General features: G+C 33.6%; 2 protein-coding genes across 2 annotated transcripts; both read left to right on the top strand.

Annotated features, from left to right (window-relative positions):
- The first annotated feature begins 1,593 nt into the window (after positions 1-1,593).
- Positions 1,594-4,691, top strand: zgc:123278 (uncharacterized protein LOC641569 homolog). The gene is made up of 6 exons (XM_058766627.1): positions 1,594-1,823; positions 1,940-2,027; positions 3,334-3,399; positions 3,516-3,679; positions 3,774-3,864; positions 4,175-4,691. The coding sequence occupies exons 1-6, from the start codon at positions 1,779-1,781 to the stop codon at positions 4,276-4,278; spliced, it is 558 nt and encodes a 185-aa protein (XP_058622610.1). The 5' UTR covers positions 1,594-1,778; the 3' UTR covers positions 4,279-4,691.
- Positions 4,692-4,938: 247 nt separating this feature from the next.
- tsg101a (tumor susceptibility 101a) lies at positions 4,939-19,500 on the top strand. Its single transcript, XM_058766624.1, has 11 exons — positions 4,939-5,141; positions 5,254-5,301; positions 6,334-6,421; positions 6,489-6,554; positions 6,625-6,788; positions 6,885-7,011; positions 11,648-11,705; positions 11,893-11,987; positions 17,436-17,638; positions 17,737-17,976; positions 18,108-19,500. Exons 2-11 carry the CDS (start codon positions 5,260-5,262, stop codon positions 18,195-18,197), a joined length of 1,173 nt encoding a protein of 390 aa, XP_058622607.1. The 5' UTR covers positions 4,939-5,141; positions 5,254-5,259; the 3' UTR covers positions 18,198-19,500.
- The last annotated feature ends 931 nt before the right edge of the window (positions 19,501-20,431 follow it).

The raw sequence follows: 20,431 nt of genomic DNA, 5'->3' as shown, positions 1-20,431 counted from the left end.
AAACCATACACTAATTCTCGGCCTTTGACTCCGTTTTCAATTTCATAAAACATTTTTGCAATGTAACACAAAAATCTAACAGGAATTAATTTTATGGCAAAGCAAAGGTGTTTGCAAATGTTTGCTTTTGAGATGTGTTTGTGATATTTTGAATGCAGTACTTCATTCAAGAGATGCGAGGCATTTTGAGTGTGCAATTCTTGGATTTGTGTGTAAAGTTTTGAAAAAAAGAGGCAAAGTTTTGAAAATGTGTGTAAGCAGTAGAAAAAACTTGAAATATTACACTGTCAGAAGTTGTTTGTTTTTTCCCTCTTTTTTTGAGTCTCTTATGCTCACCAAGGCTGCATTTATTTGTTTAAAAATACAGTAAAATTGTGAAATATTATTACAATTTAAAAGAACCACTTTCTCTGTGAATATATTATAAAATGTAATTTATTCCTGTGATTAAATCTGAATTTTCAGCATCATTATTCCAGCCTTCAGAAATCATCAAATAAATGCAACTTTGGTGAGCAGAAGAGACTTATTTTAAAAACATTTAAAAAATCTTACTGATCCATTTGTGTGTGTTTATTAATTACATCAATGATCACTACAGCAAAAAACATCCATAAGCTCCCGACTCACTGCTGACAGACATTAATGCACCGTGAACTTTGGTCACTAGTGAAGTTCTTACTTTTACAGTTTCATCACTTTAATTGTAACAGACATACAATAAAATGTTAATATTTAATGTTAAAATTAAAATTTTCCCGTAATAGCTAACGGGTGCGGTCTGGCTTCTGGTCTCATTCGCTTCCAGCTGTTTTTAGCTGTACAAAACAGCTCGTTTTGCTGCTTAATATTGCAAATTGGTTTGTCTTACCATATTATTTTAATAATATTTACCATTTACTGCACTTTCTTATTCTCCTCAATCTCTTTTCATCATTTCCTACAGCAGCTAATGAACCAGAAGTTCACAGAAGCTTCCGCCGTTTTGAAAAATAAGGTGGATAAAGGCCTGATAACATTTCCAAATCTCAAATAAAAAATGACAATGTTTTGAAAATGTTTTCATTTTGTTTATTGATTTCTTAACTCTTCTTTAGTTAACATAGTATTGCGTTGTCTAAAAACGAATAAACGTCTGAAAACATGCCATCTTTTTTGCAAAAATTATCTCAAACACACAACTATAAATTGTAAATCTTGCAGACAAACTGAGAATTTTTCCATAGCTATATACAGTGCGTGCATAATTATTATGCAAGTTTATATTCTGATGATATTTTTTTTCCAAGCACATTTTACCAATTCCAAACCACATCAATCTTAATAACTACTATTAATTTGGGTAATATAATATTAATAAATGATTAAAGGCAAAATGAATAATAGTTATATATCTGTATAAGTAGAACTGTACATTGCACATAACAGAGCATCAAGGCAGCTCTTCAGGAGTTAATGTTGAAAACAGCAGGTTTGTTTATCAGTCTGAGTGTGTTTGTGTGGCTGTACATCAATCATTGACCTGGGTAACTGCTTCCTTCCACGCTTGTTGTCCTACAGATAAACAGTCATGTTTATGTGAAGTTTATGCACTGAAAGACCTTTAGCTTGTAGATCACAGTTCATGAAAGTAAATCTCGCTATTGGCTGTTTCTGACAATGACACGGTTTATTGGGCTGAAGCGAGGATTCTTATGAACTTCACAAACATCCTGTTGTGAAAAACACTGTACAGTCTTCAGGAGCGAAACAACACTCTGTCCGTTTGATTTGAAGTCATGACAATTACACCAGTCCGTGATCTGAGGAGGATCTTACCTAAGGTACAACCTTGAGCGATTCTGGTGGAAATGTCTTCTAATTTGTCTCTCTCACATCTGATGGCATTAACACGAGTCTCAGGTGAATGTGTGCTGAAGACGTGTGTGTGTGTTTTCAGACGTATGATCACAGGAGACAGGTCCTGTCGGAGATCTCTACGGTTTTGTCTCAGCATCAGTACCTGCAGCCAGTGCTGGACAGATATGGTGAGCTATTAATCTGTCAGCAACTCTATAGGTTTACTCGCAATATATATAATATGCATATAACTTTCTGTTTTGATGCAAAACAGTTTTAAAGGTTGATGTTGTAGGAGAAGCTCTAAAAGATCTACAAATAACATCTTACTCTGTGTTCTGGTGCTTTAAATATAAATAATAATCACTTAATTTATTACAAAATAATTATATAATAATTTACATAATTAAAAATAATGATTATAATTTTAAAGTAATACAAAATTATTACTTTTAGCACTTTTACAATGGCAACAAAAAGCTTCTGTTAACTTAAATTTACTGTAATGAATAAGTGACATGACAGTTTAGTAGCCTACTATTTGATGATATGTTTTATGTAAATATAATAATTTTATTTACAAGTCATGTGTTTATGATTCAGTGCTTTCCTAGTGAATCATACTTTAAAAAAAAAATTTTATGCTTTTCCTGTTCAGAGCTTTCTCACATCAAAAGGACATTTGTGACCCTGGACCACAAAACCAGTCATAAGGGTCCATTTTTTGAAATTGAGATTTATACATCACCTGAAAGCTGAATAAACAAGCTTTCCATTGATGTATGGTGTGTTAGGATAGTGCAATATTTGGCCGAGATACAACTGATTTGAAAATCTAGAATCTGAGGATGCAAAACAATCTAAATATTGAAAAAAAATCACCTTTAAATTTGTACAAATTAAGTTCTTAGCAATGCATATTACTAATCAAAAATAAAGTTTTGATATATTTACAGTAGGAAATTTACAAAATATCTTCATGGAACATGATCTTTACTTAATGTCCTAATGATTTTTGGCATAAAAGAACAATTATTCTGGTGCTTTAAATACTACTACTACTAATAATAATAATATAACTGTAATTAGTACAAGTAATTATATAATAATTTTAAAATAATGCAATAATACAATATTTTAATAAAAAATAAATAAACAATATAAAACGTATTTTTACTTTTTTCTTTTCTTTTGTTATTTTATTTTTACATTGACAATAAAGAGCATGACTTAATTTGAATTTGATGTAATTAATAAATTACTTTTCCTGAAATATCCTGAAAAATATTACATGTAAATCACATTTTAGTACTGTTTTTAAAATATTTTAACAGTGATTTGTCAGTTACTTCATATAAAGAAAAGTTTAAATGTGTTAGAAAGAACCACTGACCCTTTTTAAAAGTGTGTGTTTATAAATACGTTCATAATACATAAAATGTACTTATTTCTTTGAGGAAATCAGTTTGTATTTTTCTTGTAATTTCCTCACAGTCTTTAATGATGGCAAAGCGAGGACCTTGGTCAGTTTGACTGGAACTATTGAAGTGTTTTATGAAGGTAAGTTACACCATAAAGATAACTGGCCTTTGCTTTTGCTTTACAGTCAAGAAAGATTATTATTACATACGTTTAAGAATGCAGCGAACAAAACACTTCTACACATTGTGCTTTAGGGAAACGCTACAATATTCCAGTGAGATTGTGGCTGAAGGAAAGTTATCCACGCACTGCGCCCATCTGCTTTGTGAAGCCCACACCGGAGATGGTGATCGTGACCAGCAGACATGTCAACAGCAATGGAGAAATCCTGATGCCTTACCTGGACGAGTGGAGACATGTGAGTCTACAGACTGAGCATGCTACAGTAGTCTTGACCTGCCACAATTCTCTGTTTTTATGAAATTATTTACTTGTTTGTGTTTTTTTTACAGACTCAGTGTGACCTGCACAGCTTGATTCAGGTTATGAAGGCCGTGTTTAGTGAAGTTCCTCCTCTGCGTTTGCGTCTTTACCCAGAAGATTGTGAGTATAGTTTCCTATAAACTCTTCATATCTGTGTAGAGCAGCTTCACTCCTGAATCCCTTCTTCTGTCCTTGTTACTTCAAGGAAACAGATGAACAGGCAGTTTAGACCTAGTTTAGGTGATTTGAAACACGATAACGTGTCCAAAGGTTGATGTGATTTTATGTTTTGATCAACTGGAAATTATCATTGTGCACCGACACTGTAAAACAACAGAAAAGCATGGTATTTTTACATGATTGCTGTATTGTTTTGTTGTTGTATTTGTGTGGATATTTAGGTGAAATTAAAATGTATGTTTCTTTACAGCAGGTTCCGCTTATCAGAAATGCTCAGTTGAGGAAATCTCACATGTGACGCTGGACAGAAAGGACGATCTTCCTTTCTCCGAACATAATGAAACCGTCTGTTAGCTTGCTAGATGTATTTACAATTTGATTTTACAGTTTGTACATATAGTTTCTTGTTAAAGTAGACACTTGCATGTTTGTTTAAAAACAATAATTATGAATGTTAAATTTGAGCAGCATGAATGTAAATACTCCATCTTTTTGTACATTCTATGTAAATATGAAGCAGTGTTTTCCTGATACATGCTCAGTTTATTCTCAGTCAGTGTTTTTTCATTTATTCATATTTTGACCTGTATCATATCCTAAATATCCCTAGATATCATATCCCTGTATCATATTTAATCTTCCTAAATATGTAAATATGCAGATATAAACAGTGGTAAACAAAGATCCCACAGCAGATAAACAACAATAATCAATCATCGTCATATTCATACTCAAATTTTATATTAAAAAAGACTCTTTAAAAATTAGGATGCTTTTAAGTTGTATTCATTAAATTGCCAAGTGTTGGTTTTGTCTATGGAGGTTTATGCATATGGCAGGGGTTTAACAACCTTAACTATGAGAATGACAAATGAAAGATGATAAAATAGACCTTAGGCATTATGTAAATTTTTAAAATACGTATCATAAAGTATAAATTGTAACGTATGAATGCTATGCGTGTCATTTATTATGTTAAACAGAAACTACTTGTCAGACTTTTATTTTGAAAATTCCAACACACTCCCACCGGAAGAGAAACTGCTGGTGTGACGCTCGCTCGCATCGTCTTGTTTATTTTCCTCGAGATGAATGCTAGTCGACTTTACCTATATTTATTGAATTCTCATTAAGCAGCTTTTATTTGGACTGTGTTAATGAGTTAGTAAGGTGTTTAGAGTGTATCTGTGTCAAACAGCAGGCATTAATACGACTGTGTAAGGGTTTGTCGGAGTGTTTTGGCCTGAGCTCACACACACTCGTATATTTCATATTTCACACATTCTTTTATTTCTCAGGAGTTTAGTGTCTTTATTTATATTTGTGTAGTAAATCATGGCTGTTGTCAACGAAGGAGCTCTTAAAAAGATGCTGAAGGTCAGTATCGTGCCTTTTGCTGTTTATTCTTTTATTTGAATAACGTTGGTTACTTATATTGAGTGGGGAAGAATATAATGAGCATTTGATATTATAGTGTCAAAATGAAAAATAATCTCATATATATATATACATTGTAGGCAGATTATTAGTCTGTGTTTATATACTGAGATATATGTCATGTAGGGTTTGGGTGATTTCATATGTTTTGCATGTTAATACTTTTTAATAACTTTACTTTAACGTTACACATATAACGCTTAACAGATCATTACTGAATGTACATTTAAATAATTTTATATATCATCTTGATTGAATATATTTTCATACAATTGTGATGAATACATAAGGAATTATAAATAAGAATTTTAGAATATTAAGAATATTATTTACATAAAATAGTTTTTAACATCAAGATTTTTTTGTATATTCTTATTTTTATTAATGTAAAAATAATTATCAAGGATAAAGTATGTTTGTACCATATTTAAAATATACAGTGCTATTTTAGTATTACTTATATGCCGTATTATAGTATTAATTAATATTTTGAATTAGCTTTTATTTTTATAATTTTTGTTTAAATTTTAGTAATTTTGTTGCATACTTTTTTTTTTTTAATTATGCTTTATTTTAGTTTTAGTTTTTTTTTTTTGGTGATTTTATACTTCGACTTCAGCTTATTTATTTTAGTTAGTTGCAAAGGCTAAAATTGTCATTTTTGTTAAAGTTCGGTAAAGATGTACTAAAATAGTGGTCATACTGGATCTTGGTGATTTCATATGTTGTTTTTTCAGCGTTTCAAAGTCAAAAGAATTATATTAATATTTTATAATAACTAATAACATGAGCAAACTTTTTTTATGTATATAACTAAATGGATTATTATCAAATGTACATTTAAATAATTTGATATGTCATGTTGATTCAATGTATTTTCATACATTTCATTGTGATAAGGCTTTATAATGGAGGCAGTAGTTTTTTTGGGAGGGGTTATTTATATAAGCGTTTTTTTTTTTAATATTCCAGCAATACAAATACAGAGATCTCACTGTCCGAGAGATAACAAACGTCATCTCTCAGTACAAAGACCTCAAACCTGTTATGGATGCATACGGTAAGATTCTCTCATTCTGTCTGTGTTTCCTTGTGTTTTCCATGAATAACTGATGTTTCCTTCTCAGTGTTTAATGACGGATCATCCAGAGACTTGATGAGCCTCACAGGAACTGTTCCAGTTAGTTATAGAGGTGAGTTAGAGAACTGTTTATAGTGTTATAGATAAAGGAAGCATAACCATGCATGTTTTTCCTGTTTCAGGGAATGTGTACAATATTCCCGTGTGCTTGTGGCTGTTGGATACGTATCCCTACAATCCTCCGATATGTTTTGTGAAGCCCACCAGTGCGATGATGATCAAGACCGGCAAACACATCGACGCCAACGGCAAGATCTACCTGCCATACCTGCACGAATGGAAACATGTACGACTCAAAATTATTTCATTCTAATATCAAGATTTGTCTCATAGAATGAAAAGATCATGTTTTATGCTGTTTTCTTTCCTCCTGGTTCCTCAGCCTCAGTCAGATCTGTACGGGCTCATCCAGGTCATGATTGTGGTGTTTGGTGAGGAGCCGCCTGTTTTCTCCAGACCCACCACACAACCTCCTTACCAGGCCTTCCAAGCAGCCGGACCCCCGAACCGTAAGCACAGCTTTTCCACAACACAACTGACAAGAATTTTCCATGAGATATGGACAGTTTAAAATAAGAAATTATAATATTTTAATAAAGAAAATGAAGCTTGCTTTTAGCATCAAGATTATTTTGTTATTGTAATGATATATTATAAAGTACATTTGTAACATATACAGGTGCTGGTCATATAATTAGAATATCATCAAAAAGTTGATTTATTTCACTAATTCCATTCAAAAAGTGAAACTTGTATATTATATTCATTCATTACACACAGACTGATATATTTCAAATGTTTATTTCTTTTAATTTTGATGATTAGAGCTTACAGCTCATGAAAGTCAAAAATCAGTATCTCAAAATATTAGAATATTTATATTTGAGTTTGAATAAATGACCATCCCTACAGTATAAATTCTGGGTATCTCTTGTTCTTTGAAACCACAATAATGGAGAAGACTGCTGACTTGGCAATGATCCAGAAGACGAACATTGACACCCTCCACAAAGAGGGTAAGTCACAGAGGGTCATTACTGAAAGGTGTGGCTGTTTACAGAGTGCTGTATCAAAGCATATTAAATGCAAAGTTGACTGGAAGGAAGAATTTGGGTAGGAAAAGGTGCACAAGCAACAGGGATGACCGCAAGCTTGAGAATACAGTCAAGCAAAGCTGATTCAAACACTTGTGAGAGCTTCACAAGGAGAGAACTGAAGCTGGAGTCAGTGCATCAAGAGTCACCACGCTCAGGCGTCTTCAGGAAAAGGGCTACCAAGCCACTTCTGAACCAGTGACAACGTCAGAAGCATCTTAACTGGGCTGTGGAGAAAAGAACTGGACTGTTGCTCAGTGGTCCAAAGTCCTCTTTTCAGATGAAAGTAAATTTTACATTTCATTTGGAAATCAAGGTCCCAGAGTCTGAAGGAAGAGCGGAGGCACAGAATCCATGTTGCTTGAAGTCCAGTGTGAAGTTTCCACAGTCAGTGATGATTTGGGCTGCCATGTCATCTGCTGGTGTTGGTCCACTGTGTTTTCTGATGTCCACAGTCAACGCAGCCATCTACCAGGAAATTTTAGAGCACTTCATGCTTCCTTCTGTTGACAAGCTTTATGGAGATGCTGATTTCATTTTCCAGCAGGACTTGGCACCTGCCCACACTGCCAAAGGTACCAAAAGCTGGTTCAATGACCATAGTGTTACTGTGCTTGATTGGCCAGCAAACTCGCCTGACCTGAACCCCACAGAGAATCTATGGAGTATTGTCAAGAGGAAGATGAGAGACACCAGATCCAACAATGCAGAAGAGCTGAAGGCCACTATCAGAGCAACCTGGGCTCTCATAACACCTGAGCAGTGCCACAGACTGATCGACTCCATGCCACGCCGCATTGCTGCAGTAATTCAGGCAAAAGGAGCCCCAACTAAGTATTGAGTGCTGTACATGCTCATACTTTTCATTTTCATACTTTTCAGTTGGCCAAGATTTCTAAAAATCCTTTCTTTGTATTGGTCTTAAGTAGGGTTGCAAAGGGGTGGAAAATTTCCGGAAACTTTCCATGGGAACTTCGTCTGGGGAACTTTGGAAATATTCCAAATTTGAAACTTACCAGGAATTTATGGGAATTTACGGGAATTTTGGGGAATTTAAGGGAATTAATTGGAAATTTATAAAACCGAATCATATACAAACATAAATATATATATATTTTTGATCATAGGCTCACTTGCATGCAAACTAATACAAATTTGAAAAATGACATCTTTGGGGGGGAATCTGTGATGCTTTTTTCAGGATTTATTGATGAATAAAAACTTATGAACAATTTATATATTTTATATATATTTTAAAACAGTTTTATATTTTCTAACAATATAAGTCTTTGCTACTACTTTTTTAAAATTAATTTAACACATCCTTGTTGAATAAAAGTATTAATTTATTTCAAAAAGAGAGAAAAGATACTGACCCCAAACTTTTGAATGGTAGTGTATTGTTAAAAAAGGATTTCTATTTTAAATAAATGTGTGTGTTTTTTTTTTTAACTCTTTATTCATCAAGGAATCCTGAAAAAAGAATCACAGGTAGTAATAATAATAATAATAATAATAATAATAATAAATATTAAGCAGCACAACTGTTTCCAAAATTGATAATAAATAAGCATATTAGAATGATGTCTGAAGAATCATGTGACACTGAAGACTGTAGCTTTGATCACAGAAATACATTATATTTTAAAGTATATTGCAACAGAAAACCATTATTTTAAATTGGAATACCGGCAATACTGCATAATATCACTGTTTTTTTTTCTTCTGTATTTTTGATCAAATAAATGAAGGCTTGATGAGCAAAAGATATGCAATGTTTAAAAACATTAAAAATAGTAATGTGTCCAAACTTTTGACCAGTACTGCACTTCTGTATGATAACAGAAAACTTGCTAGCAGAAGGAGCATCACAGCTTGAGCTATATAGCACATAGCCTACCTCATAAACTGTCTAGCTACTGTATAAACACTTTTTGGTATTTACTAGTTAAACGTGAATCCCATAGATCAAATATATTTAGAATATCAAAACTTCGATGTAGTCTTTGGGCTCAAATGCAGAAAGTGTGACTTCAGAGAAAATGGAGGGGAATCTCCCTCTTAGGTGACTAGAGAGGATTGTGTGTGGGGGGGAGGGTCATTTTTAGACTTTTGTTTTATTATTATCTCACCTAAATGTTTGTTCAGTCAGTGTATGTGTTTTTACTATGGTAGCCTAATTTAGTTGCACAGTACATTACACACAGCACAAGGAAGTTTTAAACATTTTTTGTAATATTCATGTAATTTATATGAATACTTGCCAAGATGGACATTTTGATATTTTGTGTGCAGGATTTAAGAAATGATATGTGCATGTAATGGTAGATAAGCACAATGCATGTAGAGGGCGTGGCCTCGATAGCCCTGCAGTAAGCAGTGTGCTGTGTGCAATTGAGCAATGTGTAGAGTAGAAATTAAACTGAAATTGCACTAAATCTGTTTGTTTTAACCAAGATTATGCTGCAAGTTTTTGTTCTCAACCACATTTAAGTTCCCAGTTCCTGCAATTTAGCAAATTTCCAGTTTATTTCCATTAATTCCCGTTAATTCCCATATATTCCCGTTAATTCCCATGGAAAGTTTCCAGTCTTGAAAATTCCCGGAATTTTGCAACCCTAGTCTTAAGTAATATTCTAATATTTTGAGATACTGATTTTTGACTTTCATGAGCTGTAAGCTCTAATCATCAAAATTAAAAGAAATAAACATTTTAAATATATCAGTCTGTGTGTAATGAATGAATATAATATACAAGTTTCACTTTTTGAATGGAATTAGTGAAATAAATCAACTTTTTGATGATATTCTAATTATATGACCAGCACCTGTACATCAATGTTATTTTTGTATTTCTTATATAATGTTATATTATTTATTAATGAATGTATTATTTGTTAAAATAAACTAAAATATAAAAATAAATGAATTCAAAATATTATTTTTATCTGCATATTATATTTTAGTTTATTTTATATTTTCAGTTTTCATTTTACTTTACAATTTGAGTAATTTTGTTGTTTTTGTCATTTTTATATGGCTTTTGTCATCGTTTTTATCGCTTTCGTTTATTTTATTTCAGATTTAGTTTCTACTTGACTTAAAATTATTTCATTTAGATTCAGTTAAATTGAGAAATTATTATGAATTTAAGTTTCAAATTAAGCTTTTGTAATTATATATATATATATATATATATATATATATATATATATATATATATATATATATATTCATCTTTATTTCAGTTAACTGAAATTAACTGTAATACTTTAGTTAATAGCAACACTTATATGTGGTAGAATATGTGCTGAATTTAATTAATGCTTAATTAATGCATGTATGTATATATATTTGTTAATTTTTGGTAATTAATATTTGGGGTATTATCAAAAAATAATGTCAGTTCAAAAATCTTAATACTAAAAATAGACTTAATTATTAACTTTTTTTATTTTATTTTTTTTTACAAATTTTAATTGCTTATTCTTTTTTCTTTTGGTTTTTGCATTATCAGATAATAATGTCACAGTGCAAAAATCTTAATACTAAAAATAGACTTAATTATTAACTTTTTTTATTTTATTTTTTTTACAAATTTTAATTGCTTATTCTTTTTTCTTTTGGTTTTTGCATTATCAGATAATAATGTCACAGTGCAAAAATCTTAATACTAAAAATAGACTTCATTTTTTAATTTGTATTATTATTATTTTTTTATTTAATTGCTTATTTTTTCTTTTGGTTTTGGTAGTAGGACAGAGACACTTCTTGACATGGAGAAACTGTACGTCCTTATAGGATGCATTGTTGTAAAACATAGAAACTTCAATCTGTTATGAGGATATTATGTCCATGTATTTTGGGCACTGAAAATATTGACTTTCATGTGACTTAATTTTTGTCTCAGATTGCTCATATTATATAAGGTTTTCATGATCAATTGACCATTCCCAATTTTCAAAGTAATACCTGTTTTAAACAGCAGATGTCTCCCTGCACCAGCAGTTCATGTATAAGTGTTTGTTTTGTGTCCTGCTCCTCCTTCCAGAGTCCTATATGCCAGGAATGCCAGCTGTATCTCCCTACGGGCCCAACCCAAACCCCTGGTAATGGCTCTTTCAGTCTGGCCAAAGATCACATGCAACAGTCTGATCATGTGATTTTGATCATGACTTTTAAAGTCATTTGTATTTTTTTCCAGCACTTATGATATGAAAACACTTTGTATAAAAACCTGTGTTGTAATTACAGAGTGTGATTAATTGGTTATGTAATGATTTGTGTCCGCTCCAGTGGTTACCCAGGTTACCCTTACCCAGGAGGTAATGCTTATCCTGCCACAGGCGGTCCAGCACATTACACTTCCCAGACTCCTGTCACTACTGTGGGTGAGTTGGCATGTTTGCCTTTGGCTCAGTTTTTTAGTTACACTACATCATATACAATTATACTGAAAATCGGATTCCATTTTCAGTCCCAGGTTGTAGGCCCGAGATCTCATTTTTCAGGTTTGTTCTTAGCCCTCTTTCCATCTGAATTGGCAAAATTTAATCTGCATCTGTATGGATGTGAATTTGCAATGTTCTGTCTAAATCTGAGTCTGAGTTCTTTTGAAGTGGCAACACTGAGTATGAAAAAGTGCAGTACTCAGTTTGAATCAGAGTCATTAAATATGAACATGGGTTAATCTGAATCATCTGAACTGAAGTAGATTCTAAATTCATTTGAACTGGCAACGTTCAGTCAGTTGATCTGAATCAGCAATACTGAATCTGAGTCACAGTTAAACTGAACTGCTAGAATTTACTTTGAATTTGAATTCATTTAAATTGGCAACAATTCAAGTTTATCTAAATTGATTGCATTCAGTATGAGTATGAATTAATCTAAATTAAAGTGCCCCTATTATGGATCCTGCAAAGTTTTAAATCTGAAAGTGCACTGTGTATAAAGTTATTGTCTCTCAAAAGAAAGAGTCGACTCTGAATCATTGAAACAAGTTGTTTTTAAAATGAATCACAAGCCATTTCATGTTGACGTCAACATGAAACATTAACATACTGCCCGCCCACTTGTTGCGCGCAACGGCCCTGAGAAAAACTTGATTTTCACGTTGGTCTGAATGAAAATGCAAATTCATTCTTTGCCACTAGGTGCTGCCTTTGGAGCATTAAAAGCTCACAAACACTGCTTTAAATTAAATCATGCAAGGAGGGGTTTGGAAAAATGAATCGTTAAACGAATCGTTGAGCAAATAAGGTAAAAGTAAATGCATATTATAAGAAAATGAAAGTGTTTTTTGACCTTGCATGCATGTCAACCTGTTGGGGACTCCCAAAACCAAAATATGAACCTTTCATAACCCATAATTCGGGCACTTTAACAAACATTATGTCTTAATGTAAGTTAATCTGAATTGACAACACTGAATCGGAATCAGAGCAATTGTTAGCATTCAGTTTGAATTTGAATTCATTTGATTTGGCAACGTTCAATCTGAATTTGAGTCAATCTATATTTGTAGCATTTACTCTGAATTTATATTAGTAACATTCATTCTGAATCTGAGTTGATCTGAACTGGCAACACTGAATCAGAATCAGAGCTGAACTGAAATGGTAGAATTCAGTTTGAATCTGAATTCATTTGAATTGACAAAATTCAGTCTGAATCTGTGTTAATCTAAATTTTATGCATTCAGTATGACTATGACTCAATTTTAATTAGCAACATTCTGTCTAAATCTGAGTTGATCTGAATTGGCAACACTGAATTTGAATCAGAGCTGAACTGAATTAGTAGCATTCAGTTTGAAACTGAATTCACTTGAATTAGCAACATTCAATCTGAATCTGTGTTAATCTGAATTAACAAACGTTATGTCTGAATATACAATACTGAAGCATTCAGTTTAAATCTGAATTAATTAGAATTGGTAGCATTTATTCTGAATTTGGTTTATGTGAATTGGTAGCCTTTGGTAACAATCTGTCTGAATTGGAGTTAATCTGAATTGGTAACATGTACAGAATGCTTATACTATATTCAGTTATTCTTTAACTAGACTTTCACTCAGTTGTCAAGAGTGTATCGCTGTCTTGAGAGTCTAGGTCTAAAATAAGAAAGCATATTGGACAAGACACAGATGACACGACACGGCGTGTTAATGTCAGACTCAGAAAAGCACACTCTACAGCCCGCTTCACCCTTCATATTCACTCGTATTCGTATTCATATTCACAATTCACCCGTCTGTCTCTGCTCTGTCGTGACCCTGACCTCTGGTCTTCAGCCTGGCTGTGTGTCTGCTTTACAGTGACCTCGTTGGACTGCTCTGAAAGGTTGGGTCTGTAACTAGATTCTGAGCTGCTAAAGGTCAAAGGACTTCATCCAGTTCATCCCGTTTGACAGAGAGGGTGCTGGGTATATTTAGAGTGGCAAGAGAGGGAAGAGGATCTCAGTCCTCAGGGAACTTTCATCATTAGGTTTGAACCATGACATTAACTACAGTGCTATGCAGAACGTGTGAGTCTGTAATCACTCCGAGTGTTTCAGCCGAGCTGCTCACAGACAGCAGATGTTCTCAGGGGCAAAACTTACATAATATGGGAGGGAAAAAATCACAGTGGAATATTGAAAATTAAAAAATAAAACCTATTTATTTTGCATATTTTTTATTAGTCGCCAGACTTTATGGGTTTTTCAGTAGGGGTTTGTCAATAGAAAATAAAAACAATTTAATCATAAAATTACTATTGTATCACATTAATAAGTGCAGTTATAATATTACACGTTTATTTTTTGGCAATGCACATACAGCACTGAACTCGAGTTGGGAAGCATACAAAATTTACTTTTATTAACAACAGTAACATTTTTATATGAGAAAAATTATATATTCTACTCTTATTAAATGTACCATTATTCTTCTATAGTATTATACTGAACTGACCAACAACTATAGAGATTATAAAAGGAGCACTTTACTTGCTTTATGTGCGATTCAGTTGAAAACAGTGTTGGGCAGTAACTAGTTACTAGTAATTTAGTTACTGTAATAATATTACTTTTTGCAGTAACTAGTAGTGTAACTAATTACTAATAAGATTCCAGTAATAATATTACAGTTACTTTCCATAAAACAGCTTAGTTACTTAGTTACTTTTGATGCCTCAACCCCGCTGATTTAAAATCTAACAATCAAATCATTCCTAGATTTATTTTCATAATTTTCATGACTCGCACATGCATGTGATGTCTCCAGTGCAGCAGGCAAGCTCGGAATATGGAAAAGCTTACATTCAGCAGATAGAAATATTGCATTGAATGTAACAGGTAACAGAATGGGTAACAGAAAAATTACTTAAAGCTACACATGGCAATTAATGAGATTAATACAACACTTCTACTTGAATGCCACTATTAATCATTATTGAGTGTTTTGATAACTTCTGACTGCGATCCAATGTGGATTTTGGTCAAACAATGAGGCAGAAATATGTTGTTAGTAACATTTCTAGAAGAATTTTATCTGGAAGATACACAGTTACAACTTCTGTGGGGCGTGAAGAAAAAGTAATGTAACTAGTAGTGTAATTAATTACTGTTGCCAGAAAGTAAAAAGTAAAGTAACAATATTACTTTTGAAAGGAGTAACTAGCCCAACACTGGTTGCAGATTGAAGAAGTTTGTTTTTCAAAGCACTTTGTGACTTGAATACACAAAAAAGTGCAAAACTTTGACCAACTTGATTTCTTGATGATTTGATATTTTATAATAGTGATTTTATGATCTCAAAATACAAAGCAAAAAAGTGGAAATAAATGACTAAGCCAATAAGTGCTCCTCTGCTGTCATCTACTGGTAATTTGATGACTTTTTAAATTTTAAATACGTATAAAAATACGTTTAAAAAAGTATATTTTGGTCATCCCATTAAAAATAATAAAAATAAATTGATCATTTTTAGAGTTTTAAAGTGCTGGAAATAGTAGTGTGAAATACTTGAAAGCCATTGAAAAGTGCTTGAATTTCTCTCTCAAAAGGTTGTACAAACCTTGAAATAAATAATGTAATAACATTTAACTGTTTCTGCCACAACACCATGGTTATAGTTAGCATATATGGTTCGTGGTTATATGGTTATAGTTAGTTAACTTCTGGTTTTCTACGTCAGCTAGGACTGTGATGGTGGCAGATTTTTATCACAGTGGTGGTAATGGACCAACTACTGTCGGTGACATGGTGTCGTTATATTTATGTAATTTATATCAATTATATATATATATATATATATATATATATATATATATATATATATATATATATATATATATATATTATGTATATGTGTGTGTGTGTGTGTGTTAGTTTGCTTAAAAGTATCTATGGATTTGCACAACAAGCACACCATCTGAACGACTGTTCAATGCGGCTGGAAACATCGTAACACTGGACAATGTCAACATGCGTAGGCCTGATAACATTTAGTATGTAAACATAAATGCTTTAAGCCTACCTTGGATTTTCTATAAAGATTAAACATTTTTTTGATGGAAAAACGAACATGTTCATATTGTCCAGTGTTACGATGTTTCCAGCCGCACTGAACACTCATTCATGATGGTGTGTTTGTTGCGCAAATCCATAAATACTTTTTAGCAAACGTGGCTAATAGAGGGTATCTTTCCAGCTATGTGTCCATCCACCTATTTTTATGCACATTTTGGAATATTGCATAAAAATAACGATGGATGGAAATGCCAAGATGCGCATAAATTCTAAAAATGCACATAAAAAACTTAGGCACACAATTTATCCGATAAGAAAAAATGTGCATAAACTACAGTGGAAACACATTTACTGAATAAATTCCACCATGCAAAAAAAACTTGAAAAAGTTAAGTGACTTTGCACAATGCGACAGGATAACTTGACTAACCAGTGGACCGATCTCGTTGCACAGCATCTGAAATGTTGTTTTGGTCATTCTGAAATGCCCGAGCAAAGTCTGTCATCAAAGTATTTCTCTATAATTGTCTTATACGACAGCGTTCCCAAACAGCAGGCTTCCACCTCCGAAAGCAATGATCAATTGCCTCCTCTCGCAAATAGCGCGTTAACTCCTTGTCTGCACGTACTCTCTTTGGAGTAAGAATCGCGGTCTATGTTGCCACATTTCTTGTTAGCATCTTCCATTGATCGCTGTCTCGTTTATATTTGGCCAGTTTGGAGAAAGCCTTACCAATACCTACCTTACAAGCCAGGTGTTTGCAATCAGGGGAACTTGAAGACACTTGTACAAACGTAGATGGGTGCCATAAATGGAGATGGCTCTTGTAGTAGTCTTGGTTTTCCCAAGAAGGTCCATCGTTCAACACAAAATTAATTTGCTGAATGCAGAATAAACTGGAATTTGCCACGCTCAAACTAAAGGAAACTGTGTATGGCGTTTCAGGTCATTTGTGATAGTCTAAATAAAACAATTTACAGCTAAATGGTATATGCTATAAATACCGAATTCTATTGCAACTGTTACTATTATTACACTTGTATACAAAACTTTGTATTTTATGCTTGTTATGGAGTGTGTGCCGTCACATGCACTACTGCGGTTGGCAACAGACCACCGTGGTGGCACGGTTGTTATGGTGACCGTCACAGCCCTAACGTTAGCGAAGTTTGTCCTGTTTATAACTGAGACTTCTGTGCAGAATTTGAATGCTTCTCACTGGATCTCGCAGCACTGTGCTGTAACAGTGTCGCTTTTCATTGACCATTTTGCTTTCAGTTCCCCAAATCACCGGCAATAAATTTGTCTCGTCTTCTACTTCCAGGTCCAAGTCGTGATGGTACCATCGGTGAGGACACCATCCGAGCATCGCTGATCTCAGCCGTGAGCGATAAACTGCGCTGGAGAATGAAAGAGGAAATGGACAGAGCGCAAGCTGAGCTGGACGCCCTGAAGAGAACCGAGGAAGACCTGAAGAAAGGACACCAGAAGCTGGAAGATATGGTGTCCCGTCTGGACCAGGAAGTGGTAAGGACATTTGCTATTGCCCTATAGGTTGTTCTCCATTGAGATCACACTGTTTTTGAAGAAGCATGACGTTAGATGTGTTTTTGTGCCAATCTTAGGCTGAGGTGGACAGAAACATTGAACTTCTCAAGAAGAAGGACGAGGAACTGAGCGAAGCTCTGGAGAAGATGGAGAACCAGTCGGAAAACAACGACATTGACGACGTGATCATCCCAACAGCCCCGCTCTACAAACAAATCCTGAACCTGTACGCAGAGGAGAACGCCATAGAGGACACCATCTTTTACCTGGGAGAAGCCCTGCGTAGAGGAGTCATCGACCTGGAGGTCTTCCTCAAGGTTTGTTCGTCCCTCTATTTCTCTCTTTTCAGAGAACAATGCAAGTTTTGGCCCAAACTTGGCATTTATTGTACTATTCTTAGTAATGTTATGTTTGACATCCCCATTCGTCTTGTTTTTTTTGTCCTCAGCATGTGCGTCTGCTGTCCCGCAAGCAGTTCCAGCTGCGAGCGCTCATGCAGAAAGCGCGAAAGACGGCTGGACTCAGTGACCTTTACTGACCCCGCACTCCAGCTCTGATCACACGTGTCAGACTCGGATCTAGTCGCTCTGTGGTATGTCAGTGGGAGTTCAGCTGTTTATGATCTTTTACTTCTGTGAGAGTTTTAGCTACTGTACCTGACTTTATTTTCTGGATTTGGAAAAGGCATAATGGGTACGATATTTGAACGCTAAAAGGTAAAAACTAGACCGGAGCATTAGAAGTAAATGAGACGTAATAGACTTTTTGTTCCTTCTTTCATTTGAGCTACTCGTGTTAAACTGGCAGGCGTTTGGGTCTTTGGCTTTAGATACTACTGTTATTAACCGTACAGAGTGATAACTTTTCAAATGTGACGTCTGCAGGAAGTGCATGAGGAAATTTCTCTCAAATGTGGATAGCAACTCCTGTTTTCATTCAGGCACTGTTACAAAGTGTTGTCATACTCCATAACTATGTGAATCTCACAGGAACATTCACCTCAAAAGAAATAAAATATATATTTTCTGCAGAAAAAAATGGAGGACTATTAAGATTTTTTACATTGTGTAAAATATTAAGTAAATTTAAGTAAAAAGTTTGGGAAAATAGGTACATTCCCCCCGAAATTTCTCATTAAAGTTATAGGAAAAAAAGGTTTTTAAAATATTAAAACCAGCATAAATTAAATTTAGTAAAACAGGTCAGATATTTAAAATATATTTTATATTTAAATTTTTCTTTACAATGAGAATTTGAGGGAACGTGCTTTATCACAATGCAAAAAAAAAAAATCTTTATGCAAGTTTTCTTTATGCAAAATATTACTTTTGATTTTGGGGTGAAATGTCATTTCTTGATGCTTTCTGTGAGATTCACCCAATTTATGGAGAACAGTGATGACTTGTGGCTCCATATTTCAATTTTATGACATTTATTTTGCTGAATTTATTATTTATCTCATTGCAATTGGGAACTATTGTTGTTCCAGATTTATTGGTATGTTGTTACAACTGTATATCATTTCGCTGTACAGAAAGTTTGGTTTGTGACTAATAATGTTTGAAAACTGAAAAGTTATAAACTGTTGTACTGTACTTTATTTTATTTTTTTTGACTTATTCTTCCAGATGTTTTAAAAAAATTAACAATTCTTACCTGTTGCATTTCAGGCAGTTGTTTTAATGCACTTTTGGGATGCGAGTTAGATTTTTAAGACTTGAGTTGCTGTTTCTTAGTGAGACTTTACCCCCTTATCTGCTAATATTTGTACCAGGCTGTAGATTATGATGTCGGGCAGATCAATAAAAGAACATGATCTTGAATCATGATAGATTTGTGAATGGTCACCTTGCATCATGTTTTCACATCAAGTGTGTGTAATAAATAATTGGCAGATGCCATTGATTTATTACTCAACTTGTATTTTGACCTTATTGAACTCTAGACAGGCCAGATATTGATGCTATATAACTACATGCACCTGAAATACACTAGTCAACTTTTGACACAGATTTTAGACAACATGGTCCACTAACCCAGTTCTGTACAGCTGTTATTTCTATTCAGCCTACCGAAACAAAGAGACAGATAGAAGCCTTTGTAGTTAGTCACAATGTTTATTCAGTCGTGGGCTGTGTCTCAATTCTACAATCACACGCTTCAAGTAACAGCTATAACCGTTGCTGTGTATCACCACATGGCTGGGAGTGTCGTTGCTCTTATGAACCAACACTGACATAAAAATACATTGACAACAGCATTTTGTTTCCAGCTGATACATAAGGTGAACACTTACACAAATTACAAGTAGATGGATTATCTAAACAACAAACATTCAACACGATATTGTGTTATACTATAATTTATAATGAATTTGAGAACAAATTAAGCCATTGTAAAAGGTTTTACTCCAAGATATTTATGTAAAAGAGCTTTTTCCGTGGACAGTCAGTGCACTTGTGGTTGACTCCCAGTATAGTCATGCAAAGTCAACTTGGGTTATCGAGTAGGTTTACGATGTTAAAATGTCTTAAACTGTAGTCTGCTCATGAAGTCAATTTCTCTTTGCATGTAAACAGTTATTTGGATTCGGTCATGTTATTAAAATGGACCATTTAAATCATTCATAAAGCCATCCTTATGCAAATAGTTGCATTCAATTAAAGATTAACCCACATTCAGTGTAACGATTTAAAATTGATTGTTAAATTAAGGTAAACTGTTGCATTCCATTCAAGGCAACAATTCAAAATCATTCGTTAAACCGCTCTT

The sequence above is a fragment of the Onychostoma macrolepis genome, chromosome 25 (genome assembly GCF_012432095.1).
Source record: "Onychostoma macrolepis isolate SWU-2019 chromosome 25, ASM1243209v1, whole genome shotgun sequence".
Taxonomy (NCBI): domain Eukaryota; kingdom Metazoa; phylum Chordata; class Actinopteri; order Cypriniformes; family Cyprinidae; genus Onychostoma; species Onychostoma macrolepis.
This window is presented reverse-complemented; position numbering and strand designations above follow the sequence as displayed.